Source organism: Microcaecilia unicolor, chromosome 6 (genome assembly GCF_901765095.1).
Source record: "Microcaecilia unicolor chromosome 6, aMicUni1.1, whole genome shotgun sequence".
Classification (NCBI taxonomy): Eukaryota; Metazoa; Chordata; class Amphibia; order Gymnophiona; family Siphonopidae; genus Microcaecilia; species Microcaecilia unicolor.
This window is the reverse complement of record NC_044036.1, coordinates 296,852,011-296,866,494: the sequence shown is the minus strand read 5'-3', so window position 1 is coordinate 296,866,494 and position 14,484 is coordinate 296,852,011. Positions and strand designations below refer to the sequence as shown.

Sequence of the window (14,484 nt, the reverse complement as noted above, 5' to 3'; positions counted from 1 at the left end):
TAGAGATATGAAGGAAAGGTCATACCTGGCTGACCTCTTAGGACAGAGATAGTAAGGCTGAACAGGAAATGGTAGCAGGGAGACAGAGGAGCCAAGTTTGGCAGAGAGAGAGAGGAGGTCTAGGCAGCCTTACAACCAGTGGTAACAACTCTTGCACAACCAAGCAAGTGTGGCTGCACTGCCTGTGAACTACATTAACCACAGTGCCTTGCTCATATATCTTTACAATGAGAGACTGCAGCAGCGAAAGTTCTTAGAAATGAGAATAACAGTAAAGACATTACACACATTTTAGGATCACGTTATGAACTAGTGCAAGGCTGTCAGGGAACAGAACAATCCCAGCAAAGGCCTTCGTTTCACAACAGCTACATCAGGGAATTTTTCATCTTCTCTCACAGCAAGCACTTCATCCAAATGTTGAAGTAGTAAAGTTTTTTCTGACCAGTGATTAAAAAAAAAAAAAAAGGCTCTAGTCAGTCTGTTGGTTATGGTTCACTGAGGGTTTTGATCACAATTGGTCACCTGGATAAGGGGGAATCTGGACCATTAGTCCAATTCAACTTGTCAGCAGTTTTTGATTTGGTCCATTACAGCTCATTACAACTAAAAATATCAAAGAGATTAATGGAGCTGTATGCAAATGATTTGTTGACTTTATGAAAGGCAGATACTGTTAATTTCAGTATGGGTCTGACTGCTTCATCCAATGGTACATTGGGCATGGAATTCCACAGGGTTCCCCATTATGTCCCATTTTATTTAATATATACCTTCAGCCTTTAGATAGATTAAGAGTTTGGGGTTAATTTTCAGATGATTGTTTTGAAGGTTTTTTTTTTAATTCATGGGAAGACAGTTATTTAATGCTTAATTATTCTGTGATCGTTATTAAAACATGGATGGAAGTTAACTGCTTAGGGGATCTTTTACTAAAGCTTAGCTCGAGTTATCTGTAACAGGGCCTGTTTTATTCCTATGGGCCCTGCTGCAGATAACTTGAGTTAAGCTTTAGTAAAAGACTCCCTGTATGATTAATCCAGAAAAGAGAAATATCTTATGGGTGGGATCATCAATCATTGAAAAGTCTATTAAAGAACTAGTTATTGACGGAGTTACAATTCCTTGACTAATGAAATTCATAGCCTAGGTGGTGTTATAGACTCAGTGTGAATGATGAATAAACAAAATTCTGCCGTGATGCAGAAATCCCAGAAAAGTGTATGCCTTCATTCTCAGATCAGGTATCTTCATTTTTCATTTCACTTATTACATAAATCTAAGCAGTATGCAATCTTACATAGTTAGTGCATATGACAATACAGATCTAAAATATAGCAGCAATATAAAAACACTAGTAAAAGAGGCCCGTTTCTGAGCAAATGAAACGGGCGCTAGCAAGGTTTTCGTCAGCAACACCTCCCCCCCCCTGCTAACCCCTTCATTGTTGTGGCATTGCTCCGCCCTCAACATCATGACGTTTGACGCGAGGGCGGGGCCCATAGCGATTTCCCACCACCCCCGCCTCCCTGCCTCCCTCCCTCCCTGCCAACCCCTTGGTTGTTCTGCCATTGCTACTCCCTCGAGGGCGGGGCCCGGAGCGATTTTGGTGGCTTCACCACCACGAACCTTCGAACCTTTTTGAAGGAAGTCAGGGCTTGGCTTCACTGACGTCACTGTCTTCAGAACGTTGAGGGTGAGTTTTATACATATAGATGTTAATTAAGATCACACTTCAGATGGTTTTTAAAAATGGGCCTTTAAACCTTTTCAAAAGGGGAGAAAATGCTTTCTTTTCATAAAGGCAATGGTAGCTGATTCCAGAGGCATGGTCTATTTCCTGCCACACCCACTGAGTTTTTAGAACTCCTCAATGGAGGATCACAAAGAAGCTGGTTGTAAATTGCGTGAACAACAAGCCAAAAAAGTGAGGCAGACTCGAAGAGGATGTAAAAATGTCAGTTTTAATGGTAAAAAGTCATAAAACAACCCGATACGGCTGTGTTTCGGCACAAAGGCCTACCTTAGGGGTCAAACAAATCTGCTAAAATGTCTTGAAAAGGCTTGCCTTAGAGAAGATTTTGAAATCTTGGCTGTTAAAACCGCTGTAACTTCCCAAATAGAGAGCCACTCTGCGATGCAACTACGTCTAACTGGGAAACCTGTGAAGTAATGAAATGCTTCACTTTTTTGTCTTGTTGCTCATGTTTGCGTGAGGTTTTTTGTAACCTCTTTTTTTGTTTTCCTTTGAACTGTATGAAAGCTTGTACAATTTGATAGGATGTTCCAAGGATATATCACATAATCCTGAACAGCCAACAACACATTTTGAAATATAAATGGTACTTTACTGGACTCCAATGGAGCTCGGTTAAAACTGGAGTAATAGGGTCATATTTCTGACAACCTGAAATACTACGGGCAGAGTCTTTTCTGTAGATACAAGAGAACTGGAGTGATATGTTACACAGGATTTATAAAGGCTTTTTTTAAAATGGTAACTGTCATGTTTTTGTATATCTTTAGGGGGATTATGGCCCACTGGGAGTCCCTGGCGAACAAGGCCTTGTAGGACAAAGAGTAAGTAAACCTCAGGTTCAAGGATTTAGTGAAAGAGCAGTACAAGTCAACTGTCTAGTACTTCTAACAGTTCTTTTGGTCCACTTTTGGATCATTTCTATTGTTGAAGAAGTGATGACAAACCCCCCTGTTTACTAAGGGCCCTGTTTACTAAGTTGAGCTGTAGGCACACAAACTTTTTAGTGTGCGCTAAAAATTAGCACTCACTAATGATAGAGACACCCATTATATTCCTTTGGGTGTCTCTATCATTAGCATGCTTGTCACATTTTACACATTGCTAGTTTGGGACCTTTGAAAGCACTGGACCAATGGTTTTATTGATGATTGGACCTTTTGACACGTTATCTGTGGCGCTTCTCTTTAGAATGGTCTTGTTTATATTTAATAAATTTATTCAAAGATATTGTTTGAGTTCTTTTGGTCTTAGTCCCATATTTGTCATTATTCAGTGCTAGGGATCCATTTTTGGTTGACCGTTATTTATGAGATAGGCATAAAGTAGGTGCACTAAGCTCATTTTTAAGGCATTCAGTTATAAAAATACCCTAAATGTGCTTGTGACATCTGTTAAATGACAGAATGCAGATATGCGCAGCAGGGGGCGCCAGTGCACCATGCTGCAAAACTCTTATCAGTCATACTGTCAGTTGCTGATAGGCCACATGAGCAAGCACAGCAAGTGTGGGAAACCACTCCATCAGCTCACTTGGCTCAAGGAAGGGACAGGGCTATGGTCTGATATCAATAGAGACAGGACTACAGGAACAAATGGTCAGTTATATAGAGATAAGGAATTAGAGGAAAAGAGCTGTGGTCAGTGGTGGTAAAGTGAAACCATCCTCTGGTGGATTTCTCTGGGTGTCAACTAGTGATGTTATAGAAATGCCAAAGTAAATAGTCACTGAGGGGCCGATGCATAACGGCACTCGTTAAATGCGGGTGCTGCAGGAGAAATTACCAGGTCACAAATAGCAACCGATGCACAAAGGGGATCACATGCAAATGAGATGCACGGATCCCATTTTGAAATGCATTGACAGCATGCAAAGTAGATGCATGGATCCCCTTTTGAGCATTGATTGCTGTTTGCAACTCAGAGCTGTCAAATGCATTTGACAGGTTGCCACCAGTGAGTTTTTTGAGTTGTTTGGGGGGCTCGAGAGGGGTTCCATCAGAGTCCAGCAGACCCCCTGAGTTCCCGGTGGGGTGCACAGGGGGTGCAGGGAGGTGCAGGAGAGGTGTGGGGTGGGGGGTCAGGAGAGAATCCACTGGACCACCAGGGATTTTGGTTTTGTTCTAGGGAGGGGTCCTTTGGTCTTGGGAGGGTCGGGGTTGGGTCCATGTCGGGTGTGTGTCAGTGCACTCCACCTACCATGGCTGCCTCCCCATAATGACTCCTCCAAATCTGTCATTAATTTCTGCATTTTAAAGGTAGGCACACAGTGCATGAAATTCTGTGCATTACTCGGTGTGCTTATTTTAATACTAATGAGCTGCTTGTATTGTAATGCATTTGCATAGGGTTTTCGGTAGTTGCTAATGGCACATGTTAGAGCCACGGAAAACCCCTTTGTGCATTACTCGCTAAATAATATTTGCTTTAGACTGGCTACATCCCAGTGGCGTAGCCAAGGGTGGGCCCGGGCCCATCCACTTTGGGTTCAGGCCCACCCAATAGCAGCACATCTCTAATGTGGCTGGCAGGGATTCCCAAGCCCCACCAGCCGAAAACTCCCAACTGTCCCTCCTGCATACCTTTTAAATAGCAGATCTTTGCCTGCTACAAGCAGCGACTGATACATACTGTTCGCACTGGCCCTGCAGCCTTCCCTCTGATGTATTCCTGCTTATGCAGAAACAGGAAGTTGCATCAGAGGGAAGGCTGCGGGGCCAACATGAGCACTGTGTATTAGTTGCTGCTCGTTGCCAGTGAAAATCTGCTACTTAAAAGGTATGCGGGGGAGGGGGATGTTTGAGAGACCATATGGCATACAGGCAAGAGAGAGAGAGAGACCAAATTACTTGTGGGACAAGGCGGAGTTCTTCTGCTCACCCATCTTGGGCCCAGGCCCACCCAAAACTGGGTGTCTGGCTACGCCCCTGCTACATCCAATCTAAAAGCAAGCATTGCCAGCACGGTAAGCTTTGTGCATCGCAGTGGCGTAGCCACAGGTGGGCCTGGGTGGGCCTGTGCCCATCCACTTAGGGCTCAGGCCCACCCAACAGCAGCACATATTTAGTGCTAGCTAGTGGGGACCCCAAGCTCCGCCAGCTGAAGGCCTCCCCCTGATGGTGCTGAAAACACTGCTCATTTCAGCAGTCTAAGCTTCCTGAGCTGCTGATACTGGCCTGATCACATGGGGGGGAGGGAGGAGAACACTTGGTGCCCACCCACTTCTTGACTAGGCCCACCCAAAATCTGCTGTCTGGCTACGCCCCTGGTGCATCGGGCCCTAAATCAGAAGAAGGTGCCCTAACTAACCAGCTGACCACTGGAGGGATTAAGGCATGACCCCCCTTAATCCCCCAGTGGTCACTGATCCCCTCCCACACCCCAAAGATATGACAGACACTAGATACCAGGCTCTATGACAGCTCCAGATATTATAGCCATTCCTTAGAAAGCAGCAAGCAAGTGGATGGAGTAACAGCCTAGTGGTCAGTGCAGTGGACAGTGAACAATGGAACCCAGGTTCAGTTCCTACTTTAACTCTTTAATTTCAGTACAAACATGTGAGTCCTCCTGGAACATAGAAATATTTCCTGGACCTAAATATATAAGTGACCTGCAAGCTTGAGGGCTATTACAGTGGTGGACCTTTAGGAACAGTAGGTTTTTTCTGTTCCTGGAGGGCTCACCATACAATATGAAGGGGTTTAGGTGGGATTTGTACCTGCCTGGGTCCCTTTATGTGAAGCCTACAGCACTGAGCACTAGGCTATCTCTCTGTCTGTGTGGCTAGTTCATTAGGAATGCTGCCAGACAGACAGCCCTGTGGCTTGTTTTTCTACATTTTTCCCTGGGACTTTATTTATTTTTGAAAATGGTACTTACAGATGGATGTGTTCAGCCTGAAACCATCTAGCTCAAAGCTATAATTGAACCAGAAATTTAGAAATTTTTCTGGTTCTATTATAGTTGTGTGCTAGATATTAGATTGAGATGTTTTCAACAAAACATCTCAGTCTTGATTTAGACGTCATATCTAAAATACCCCTCCACGTTACTATTTAAGGGAGCATAGCTTCACCAGAAAGAGATCGCATAAAATAAGTCTGATCAATTTCTTTTTAATTGGGTAGCTGGAAATTTCATCAGGGATATGCAGTAAGGGGGAAAATTATCAAGGTGCAAACCTTTACTGCATCTTGATTTACTGCAGGAGTCACCAGTCTGTGGTACCTCTGTACCACAGGGTGCTGACTTCCACAGCAAATGACAAATGCTGCTTGCAAGCCATGACCTGATTAAGACAGAAATGGAGGAGTGGCCTAGTGGTGGAGTGGAAGAGTAGCCCAGTGGTTAGTGCAACAGACTTTGATCCTGTGGAACTGGGTTCAATTCCCACTGCAGCTTCTTGTGACTCTGGGCAAGTCACTTAACTCTCCATTACAAATAAGTACCTATATATACTATGTAAACTGCTTTGAATGTAGTTGCAAAAAACCACAGAAAGGCAATATATCAAGTCCCTTTCCCTTTCTTTCTTCTGTGCTAACTTTATCTAGATTTCTTCTAAGTAGCAGACTGGACCTCACAGCTAACCAGATAACTCCAGGGACTACCTCTGCTCTGTCCTTGTACCATCCTGATGCTCTCTTGATAGCAGAAAAAAAGGGAAACAACCCTTCCACAGAAAACCAATAGAGCAAACGAAGACGTGGAAGTCTCCACAAACCAGTTCCAAGATGGCCAATGACAAAATTTATTCTTCAAATGCAATATGAAGGGTGTGCTGACAAGATGTACATGACACGGGCCATGTTTCGGCATGCAGGCCTTCATCAGGGGTCCTGTCAACCAGCAAACCACCTATGCAACCATGCTGAATATATTCTTCACAATTAATGCATGTAATAAGAACATCAGTAGAGCCAAGCTTAGATCGCGGTAATGATGGCGTCGGCAGGAAACCGGCAGTGTCTCCTCTCCTCACGTAAAAAAATGAATATTGTATCTGGGGTACATCTTGCCAGTGCGTCCTGCATATTGCATCTGAAGAATAAATTTTGTCATTGTCCATCTTGGAACTGGTTTTTGGTAACTTACAGTCCTTTTTATGCTCTCTGGATAGCACCAGGATGATCTATCGTGATTTGAAATGATATTATCCAGATAAGACCACTGCAAATCAATGGATGGCCCCGGTCAACACCTTTTGACTGTAATGGAATTTCACAAACCTGGGGGCTGGCTGGTGCCACAAGTATTTCGTATGCATGGACATTATACCTGTTTTATAGCAGATGCAAATTAAATGCCATAAAGCATCATGGGGATTTCAAATAAAATCCCTATTATGTTACTTGCTGAACCCACCTTCTCCGTACCCCTTTCCAGCACAGATAAACACGGAGAGGAGAGTAATTTCATCCACTGATTTTACACAGATTGAAAATTCCCTTCAGCACATGCATGCATATAATTATACCTGTCTCAGAACAGGGGTAAATGTGTGCCCCCAGTTTCCCTGGGGTAATTTGATAAAGGTACTTGGTGGCATATATTTCCAGAATAAAATAGGCACAACATTTACATAACAGTCTAGGCACCCTGTAATGTTATCACCCACCCTAAGTAATTAAATGCTGAAAGATACATTAAACCCTCCTGTCTTTACTGCTATGAGGGAAAAGAGCTTTTCCTCTCAAAACAAAATAATCATAATGCACGCTGAAGGAACAGCATTATAAGAAATACTCTCATTTTACATTTTCCTCATTTTCAGGGTGAACCTGGGTTTGAAGGGGACAGTGGCCCTGCAGGGCCCGATGGCATAAAGGTACGATTCACTTCTCTTTTAGCAAACAATTGGTTGAAAGAATGAAGACAGCATAAGCTTTGCCACTGGCTTACCTATTCTCTATTCTGTTGCACTTAATAACAAACATGCTATCTTCTATTGGAATGAAATATGAATTTTGCACCTACTCTATCATGGGACTCATCCCTTTATACTTAATATACCATGGTGGTTATTTTAGAATCTGTTCTCATGTTTTGGATGTCTGAAAATCAGCATTTAGATGTCCATTTTGTATAGACGTCCAGATCCCAATTTTATAAAGCCAGGAGATAGACATCTAAAATTGCAGTATGTGTATAGGGCAAGGGGGTGTGGTCTAGGTGTGCTTTAGGCAGGACTAGGGAGTGGCCAAAAGATAGACATTCAACTCCGATTGCAATCGAGGAAGGGACATCCATGTTCAAAAAGATGAACATCCGCATTTAGACCTTGTACTTGGCACATCCAAATTACAGAAAACAGAGACATAGCCAGACCTGACATTTTGGGGGGCCCAGAGTTAACATGGGATGGCACTAGGCATATAGGCATGTGTAGTTCTTGGTACACTCCTAAATAATGCCTTAGAGTGCACTTGGTAACGGATTTCTAAATAAAAAGTCTGTCCTGCATCAATATAAACAACGTGCACAAACGTTTGGAAACCTTGGAAGCATTGACATTTTTAAATGAAGTTGCATTATCCCATAACTTAAATTTTACCATTATAGTAGACTTGAGTCTGTGCGACTTCTCAACACACATCACAGTATCCTGGAAGATAATACTGCAGTGACACATATCACTCAACTTTACTTTACTAGAAATATAAAATATGTTATCAACCTATATTAATTAATAAAGTAAGTCTTCTTGTCCCTTCCTCTGGTTCTACCGCTTTCTCTCTTTTTTCTGAAGCTGACATGAACCAGTTCAAGTCCTTGGAGTTCCTGACAGGGTTCCTTCCAGCCCCTTCTCCTTATGAAGGAGCAGACAAATAAAGGATTGTCTGCCAAATTACTTTGTGAACTAACCCCAAATCCTGCAAAGAACCTTCTCGGAGCCTGTGCAGCAAGCTTAACAACACCAAATCTGAACACACAAATATCAGTAACTGTACCTTTAAAAAGGCAACAGAGAATAATACAGAACCGCAATATGCTTCCAATTGGAAAAGCCAGACAAATCAGACTCCTATGGATCCATGCACAAATTACATGCCAACAGAATCTCTCACAGAACACAGACCAGCAATTACAGAATAAAGGACCAAACTTAGAATAGGAAACACAGAAATCACATTCTCTGTAAGTTGTACAGCACAGGGGAACTGGTTTTGATTCGCACTGCAGCTCCTTGTGAATCTGGGCAAGTCACTTAGGGGCCCTTTTACAACGGTGGGTAAGGGCCTACACGCTTCCAGCGCGTGCCAAAGCAGCATTACCGCCCGACTACCATGTGCCCCAAGCAATAATTTTGAATTTGGCACATGTGGCGCTTACCCGGTGGTAAACAGCAGTGTGTACGTGCTGCATGCCTACTACCTGGGTAGCATGTGAGAGCTTACCGTTGTCAGTAGGTGGCGGTAAGGTCTCGGGCTGAAAATGGATATGCGCTGGTTTTTATTTTGCCACTTGTCCGTTTTTCGGCCCCTTTAAAAAAGGCCCTTTTTCTAGGATGCGGTAAAAGCTGTCCCAGCGCATGCAGAAATGACGCACTTGCACTGCCACAGACCACTTTTTGCTGCAGCTTAGTAAAAGGGCCCCTTAACCCTCCATTACCCCAAGTACAAAATAAATACCTGTATATAATATATAAACTGCTTTGATAATACATCAGATCCTATCTTCTTTTTCTTTGCAGATATGACATGATTGCTTTATTTGTACTAATTTCTTTTCTATATGATTTCTTGCTTGACTGAGCATGTGACATCAGCAGTGTTCTAATTTTATTTCTCTGCTGTAGAATTCAGGGAATATAAAAACAAATTTAAATTTGCATTTGTATTTGTGTATGTGTGCCTTCCTCTTTTTAAAATGACTAGCACCTGCTTTTTTACCAGGGAGAAAAGGGAGAGCCAGGACATAAGGGGGAGAAAGGAGAGAAGGGGAAAGAGGGACTGAAAGGAAAATATGGATCATCTGGACATCCAGGAATGACAGGCGTTCGAGTGAGTCTGAAATGTTTCTTCATTTCTCTGCATGCTTGATGTAATGGATTCTCTTTGTCCATTTTTAAAGCACATTACTTGGGAATAAGTTAAAGATTATTTGACCAGCCCAGTCTACTCAGAAGTTCCTGCCTACAGTACTGTAAGTTCTCATTATCACCCTTCCTAGCTTTTAACAGTTTCCCAAAGTGTTAAGGAAATCTATTAGATTTCAGCCATAAAAACCAGACTATTATTAACTGGGGACTGCAGTCAAGTCATCCTGCTGCCCTTGTTCAATGACCTGCGTGTCTCTTCCAAAGCTCTATTGTCACTCCATGAAGTCTCGGCGGCCATTTTGAAAAAGCATGGCACCAGCAAGAGAGCGGCAGCAGCAGGGCAGGAAAGAGTGAGGTTCTTTCATGCCCCCAAAGAGGCCACTAGACCACCAGAGCGTGCTCAGGTAGGCTGAGCAGAAAGTAGGGCAAGCGGGCAGGGGGTTGTTCCATTACCACGGCCCTCAGATTCTGCACGAAAATGTTGAATTCTGCGTGACTGGGGAATTCTGTGCAAATTCTGCACTCCGAAGTCGCACAGAATTCTGTCAGAAGTCTATTAAATATATGATTAGAATTTGGGATGGAGAGAGAAGTAAATTACTAGAGGGCAAAAACATGCCCATATATGGATCTGTTATATGCAACAAGGCCTTTCCCCTAGGTTTAGAATAAAAAAAACATTTTTAAAATGGAGAGAAAGAGAGATGAATAGGCTGGGACAGGTAGTGGATAAACAGGGAGCATTAGACACATTAGGAGTCACCGCCTGGGAGAAGGATTTAGGTGTCGTTGTTGATGATACGTTGAACCCCCTCTGCTCAGTATGTAGCAGTGGCTAACAAAGCAAATAGAAAGTTAGGAATTATTAGGAAAGGAATGGGAAACATAAATGAGAATGTTATAATGCCTTTTTTATCACTCCATGGTATGACCACACTTTGAATACTGTGTGCAATTGTGGTTACCGCAACTCAAAAAAGATATAGCGGAATTAGAAAAGGTACAGAGAAGGTCGATAAAAATGATAAAGGGGATGAGACAAGTTTCCTATGAGGAAAAGCTTACCCCTGTTTCCTCATTCTGTTATCTGGGGTTCATAATTGACTCCCATCTAATATTTGAACATCACATTTCCAAAGTTGTTTAACTTGGCTTTCACTGGCTGCCCTGTCTTCGGTCCATAAGAAAGTATCTCGACTTTCTGCTTTTCTCACTCTTATCTACACGTTCATTATTTCCCATCTGGATCATTGCAACTCGGGCTATGCTGATATATCCCAAACTCAACTCCGCCGCCTGCAAACCCTTTAGAACTCATCAGCTCACCTAAAGCCCCTTTTACCAAGCTGCAGCAAAAAGGAGCCTGCGCTGGCATCAGCGCATGTTTTAAACACATGCCGAGGCCCCCTTTTACTTCAGCGGGTAAAAGGGAAGTCTCTCTTTCCTGCAGGAAATGGTCATGCGGCAAGTAAAGCACTTGCCTCGCGGCCATTTCAGGGGCAGCCCTTACCCCGCCACCCACTGAGGTAACGGTAGGGGCTGCCGCTCATGCTGCGGGTGGGAAGTATCGCCAGGCTGCTGCAGTAGCCCGACGGTACTTCCTGTTTAGCGAGCGGTAAGCCTGTGCTGGGCTTACCACTGCTTAGTAAAAGGGGCCCTTAGTTCTTAATGCTAAGAATTTTGACTATCAGGCTCATTTTCAAGAGATAGACGTCCAAAAAGTGACATAAGTCAGCATTTGGATGTTTATCTCACAGAAACATCCAAATCAGTATTATCGAAACCTCTTTTTGGACATCTTTCTCTGAAGTTCATCAGAAGGACGTCCAAATCTCAAGGGGGCATGCCAGGGGTGTGTTCAAGACGGGACTTGGGCGTTCCTAAGACATGGACGTCTTTCAGCAGTAATGGAACAAAACAAAGATGTCCAAGACTAAAACTTAACTTCCACAGGATCAAAGGCTGCTGCACTAACCACTAGGCTTCTCCTCTACTCCACACAAGAGGTGCCCCAAATGACCAGATGACCACTGGAGGGACTCAGAGATCACCTCTCCTTACTCCCCCAGTGGTCACTATCCCCCTCCCACCCCAAAAAATGTGATTAAAATATTACTTGCCAGCCTCAGATGTTATACTCAGGTCCATTAGAATAGCATGCAGGTCCCTGGAGTAGTCTAGTAGTGGTGTAGTGCACTGCAGACAGGTGGACCCAGGCTTCTACCTTCCCCTACTTGTTACACTTGTGGAGGAAACTGTGAGCCCTCCAAAACCCACGAAAAACCCACTGTACCCACATATTGGTGCTCCCTTCACCTGTAAGGGCTATGGTAGTGGTGTACAGTTGAGGGTAGTGGGTTTTGAGTAGGTTTTGGGGGGGGGGGGCTCAGCAGACAAGGTAAGGGAGCAATGGTCAGATGTGTACCTGGGAGCATATTATAAAGTCCACTGCAGTACCCCCAAGGATGCCCTATTGCTTTCCTGGGATGTCACTTTTCCACTATTCTACCTGATGCCAAGCTTTCTATTTTTTTTTTTAACATCTGAGCCTTGTGTCTATTGTTTATCATTAGATTTGGGCTTTGAATTCAGATCTATAGATGAAAATGAGGTCTCATTACATATATCTAAATACCAGAGTGCTATTTTTCCATACTTCATAGCAAGAGTGTACATTCCCTAACTGCCTGCCCAATGCAACTGAAGCTTGTAAATGGTTTCATCCCTGTATGGATTCTCTGGAGCCATGTGAGGTTTTCTTTACATCCAAAGCTTTGACCACACTCAGGACATGTAAATGGTTTCACTCATGTGTGTATTCTCTGGTGCATTGTGAGGTTTACCTTCTGACCAAAGCTTTTACCAGACTCTATACACGCAAATGGTTTCTCTCCCATGTGGACTTTCTGATGCACTTTGAGATTTATATTACAACCAAAGCTTTTACCACACTTAGAACATGTAACATAGTAACATAACATAGTAAATGACGGCAGATGGTCCATCCAGTCTGCCCAACAAGATAAACTCATTTTACATGGTATGTGATACTATATATATATATGTATGTATGTATGTGTATATTTACCCAATGTGAATGTTTTCATTTTATTGTGGATTTTCTTGTGTATTTTGTACGTTTTGCATTTGGATGTATTTGTAATAAACTGGACCAAAAAAATGAAACATCCAAATCACAAAACATTTTTCCAAACAGCATTTTCAAAAGGAAAAGATAGACTTTTTTATGTAGAAAATGACCTTTCCTGTTCTGATTTTGGGCGTTTTACAAAAAACGTCCAAATTCAGACTTAGATGTCATGTCCAGAAATGCCCCTTGTGCATTTGACTTGCCCAAAGTCACAAGGAGCAGCAGTGGGAATTGAACCCATGTTGTCAGGATCAAAGCCCACTGCACTAACCATTAAGCCACTCCTCCTCTGTTTTGGATGGTTTGCATTTGGATGTCTTTTGTTTGGAAATGGACCAAAAAAGGGACGTCCAAATCACAGGACATCCATAGTATTTTCGAACACAAAAGACAGACGTCCATCTTTTTTGAAAATGACCTTCTTTCCTGTTTGGACGTTTCTTTCGAAAATGCCCCTCCATGTAACTCCTGTCTTTCTTCATTTCCACTGGTTACCCTTTCCTTTTAGGTCCTGGTTTAAAATTTTAGTCCTTAATCATAAAGTTCTCCATTGTGGTTCCCCCTCCTACATTTTTCTTCCTTGATATTCCTTATACCCCTGCCTGTTCTCTCTGTTCTCTTGATGCACATCGTCTTGTCCTTTCCTCTGCCCCGCCCAACCTTAGCCACCACCTCCAGGAATCTCCAGGCCATTGACCCCCTCACCTTATCCGCTAGTATCTCTAATCTCCTCCCATCCATCATGTCCTCCGAGACTGTCGACAAAGCGGTCTCCGCTTACAATGCCGCTCTCTCCTCTGCTCTGGACACCCTCGCACCATCCACCTCCCGTCCCACAAAGTGTACTAATCCCCAGCCCTGGCTGACCGCTTGCATCCGTTACCTTCGCTCCTGCGCACGATCTGCCGAACGCCTCTGGAGGAAATCTCGTACTCATTCAGACTTCCTTCACTATAAATTCATGTTGTCCTCCTTCCACTCCTCCCTATTCCTTGCAAAACAGGACTATTACACCCAATTGACCAATTCTCTCAGCTCCAACCCTCGTTGTCTCTTCGCCACCCTTAACTCTCTCCTCAAGGTACCCCCCGCTCCCACTCCCCCCTCACTCTCTCCTCAATCACTGGCTGATTACTTCCACGACAAAGTGCAAAAGATCAACCTTGAATTCACTACCAAGCCATCACCCCCCACCCCCCTCTTCACCCATTAACCCTCTCCCTCAACCAACCAACCCAGGCCTCCTTCTCCTCCTTTCCTGAGATCACAGAGGATGAAACCTCCCGCCTTCTTTCCTCCTTGAAATGCACCACCTGTTCCTCTGATCCCATCCCCACCAACCTACTTAACACCATTGCCCATACTGTCAACCCCTCCATCTGTCGCATCCTTAACCTCTCTCTCTCCACTGCAACTGTCCCTGACACCTTCAAGCACGCCGTAGTCACACCTCTCCTCAAAAAACCATCACTCGACCCTACCTGCCCCTCCAACTATCTCCCTATCTCTCTCCTACCCTTCCTCTCCAAAATA

At 43.6% G+C, this 14,484-nt stretch overlaps 1 protein-coding gene across 1 annotated transcript in view; it reads left to right on the top strand.

The window, feature by feature from the left end:
• LOC115473204 (collagen alpha-1(XXVII) chain B-like) overlaps positions 1-14,484 on the top strand; it is a 252,306-nt gene that overhangs the window by 153,674 nt on the left and 84,148 nt on the right. The window contains exons 35-37 of the mRNA XM_030207971.1: positions 2,527-2,580; positions 7,533-7,586; positions 9,655-9,762. Coding sequence (XP_030063831.1) covers positions 2,527-2,580; positions 7,533-7,586; positions 9,655-9,762 — 216 coding nt within the window. The remainder of the gene's footprint in view (positions 1-2,526; positions 2,581-7,532; positions 7,587-9,654; positions 9,763-14,484) is intronic.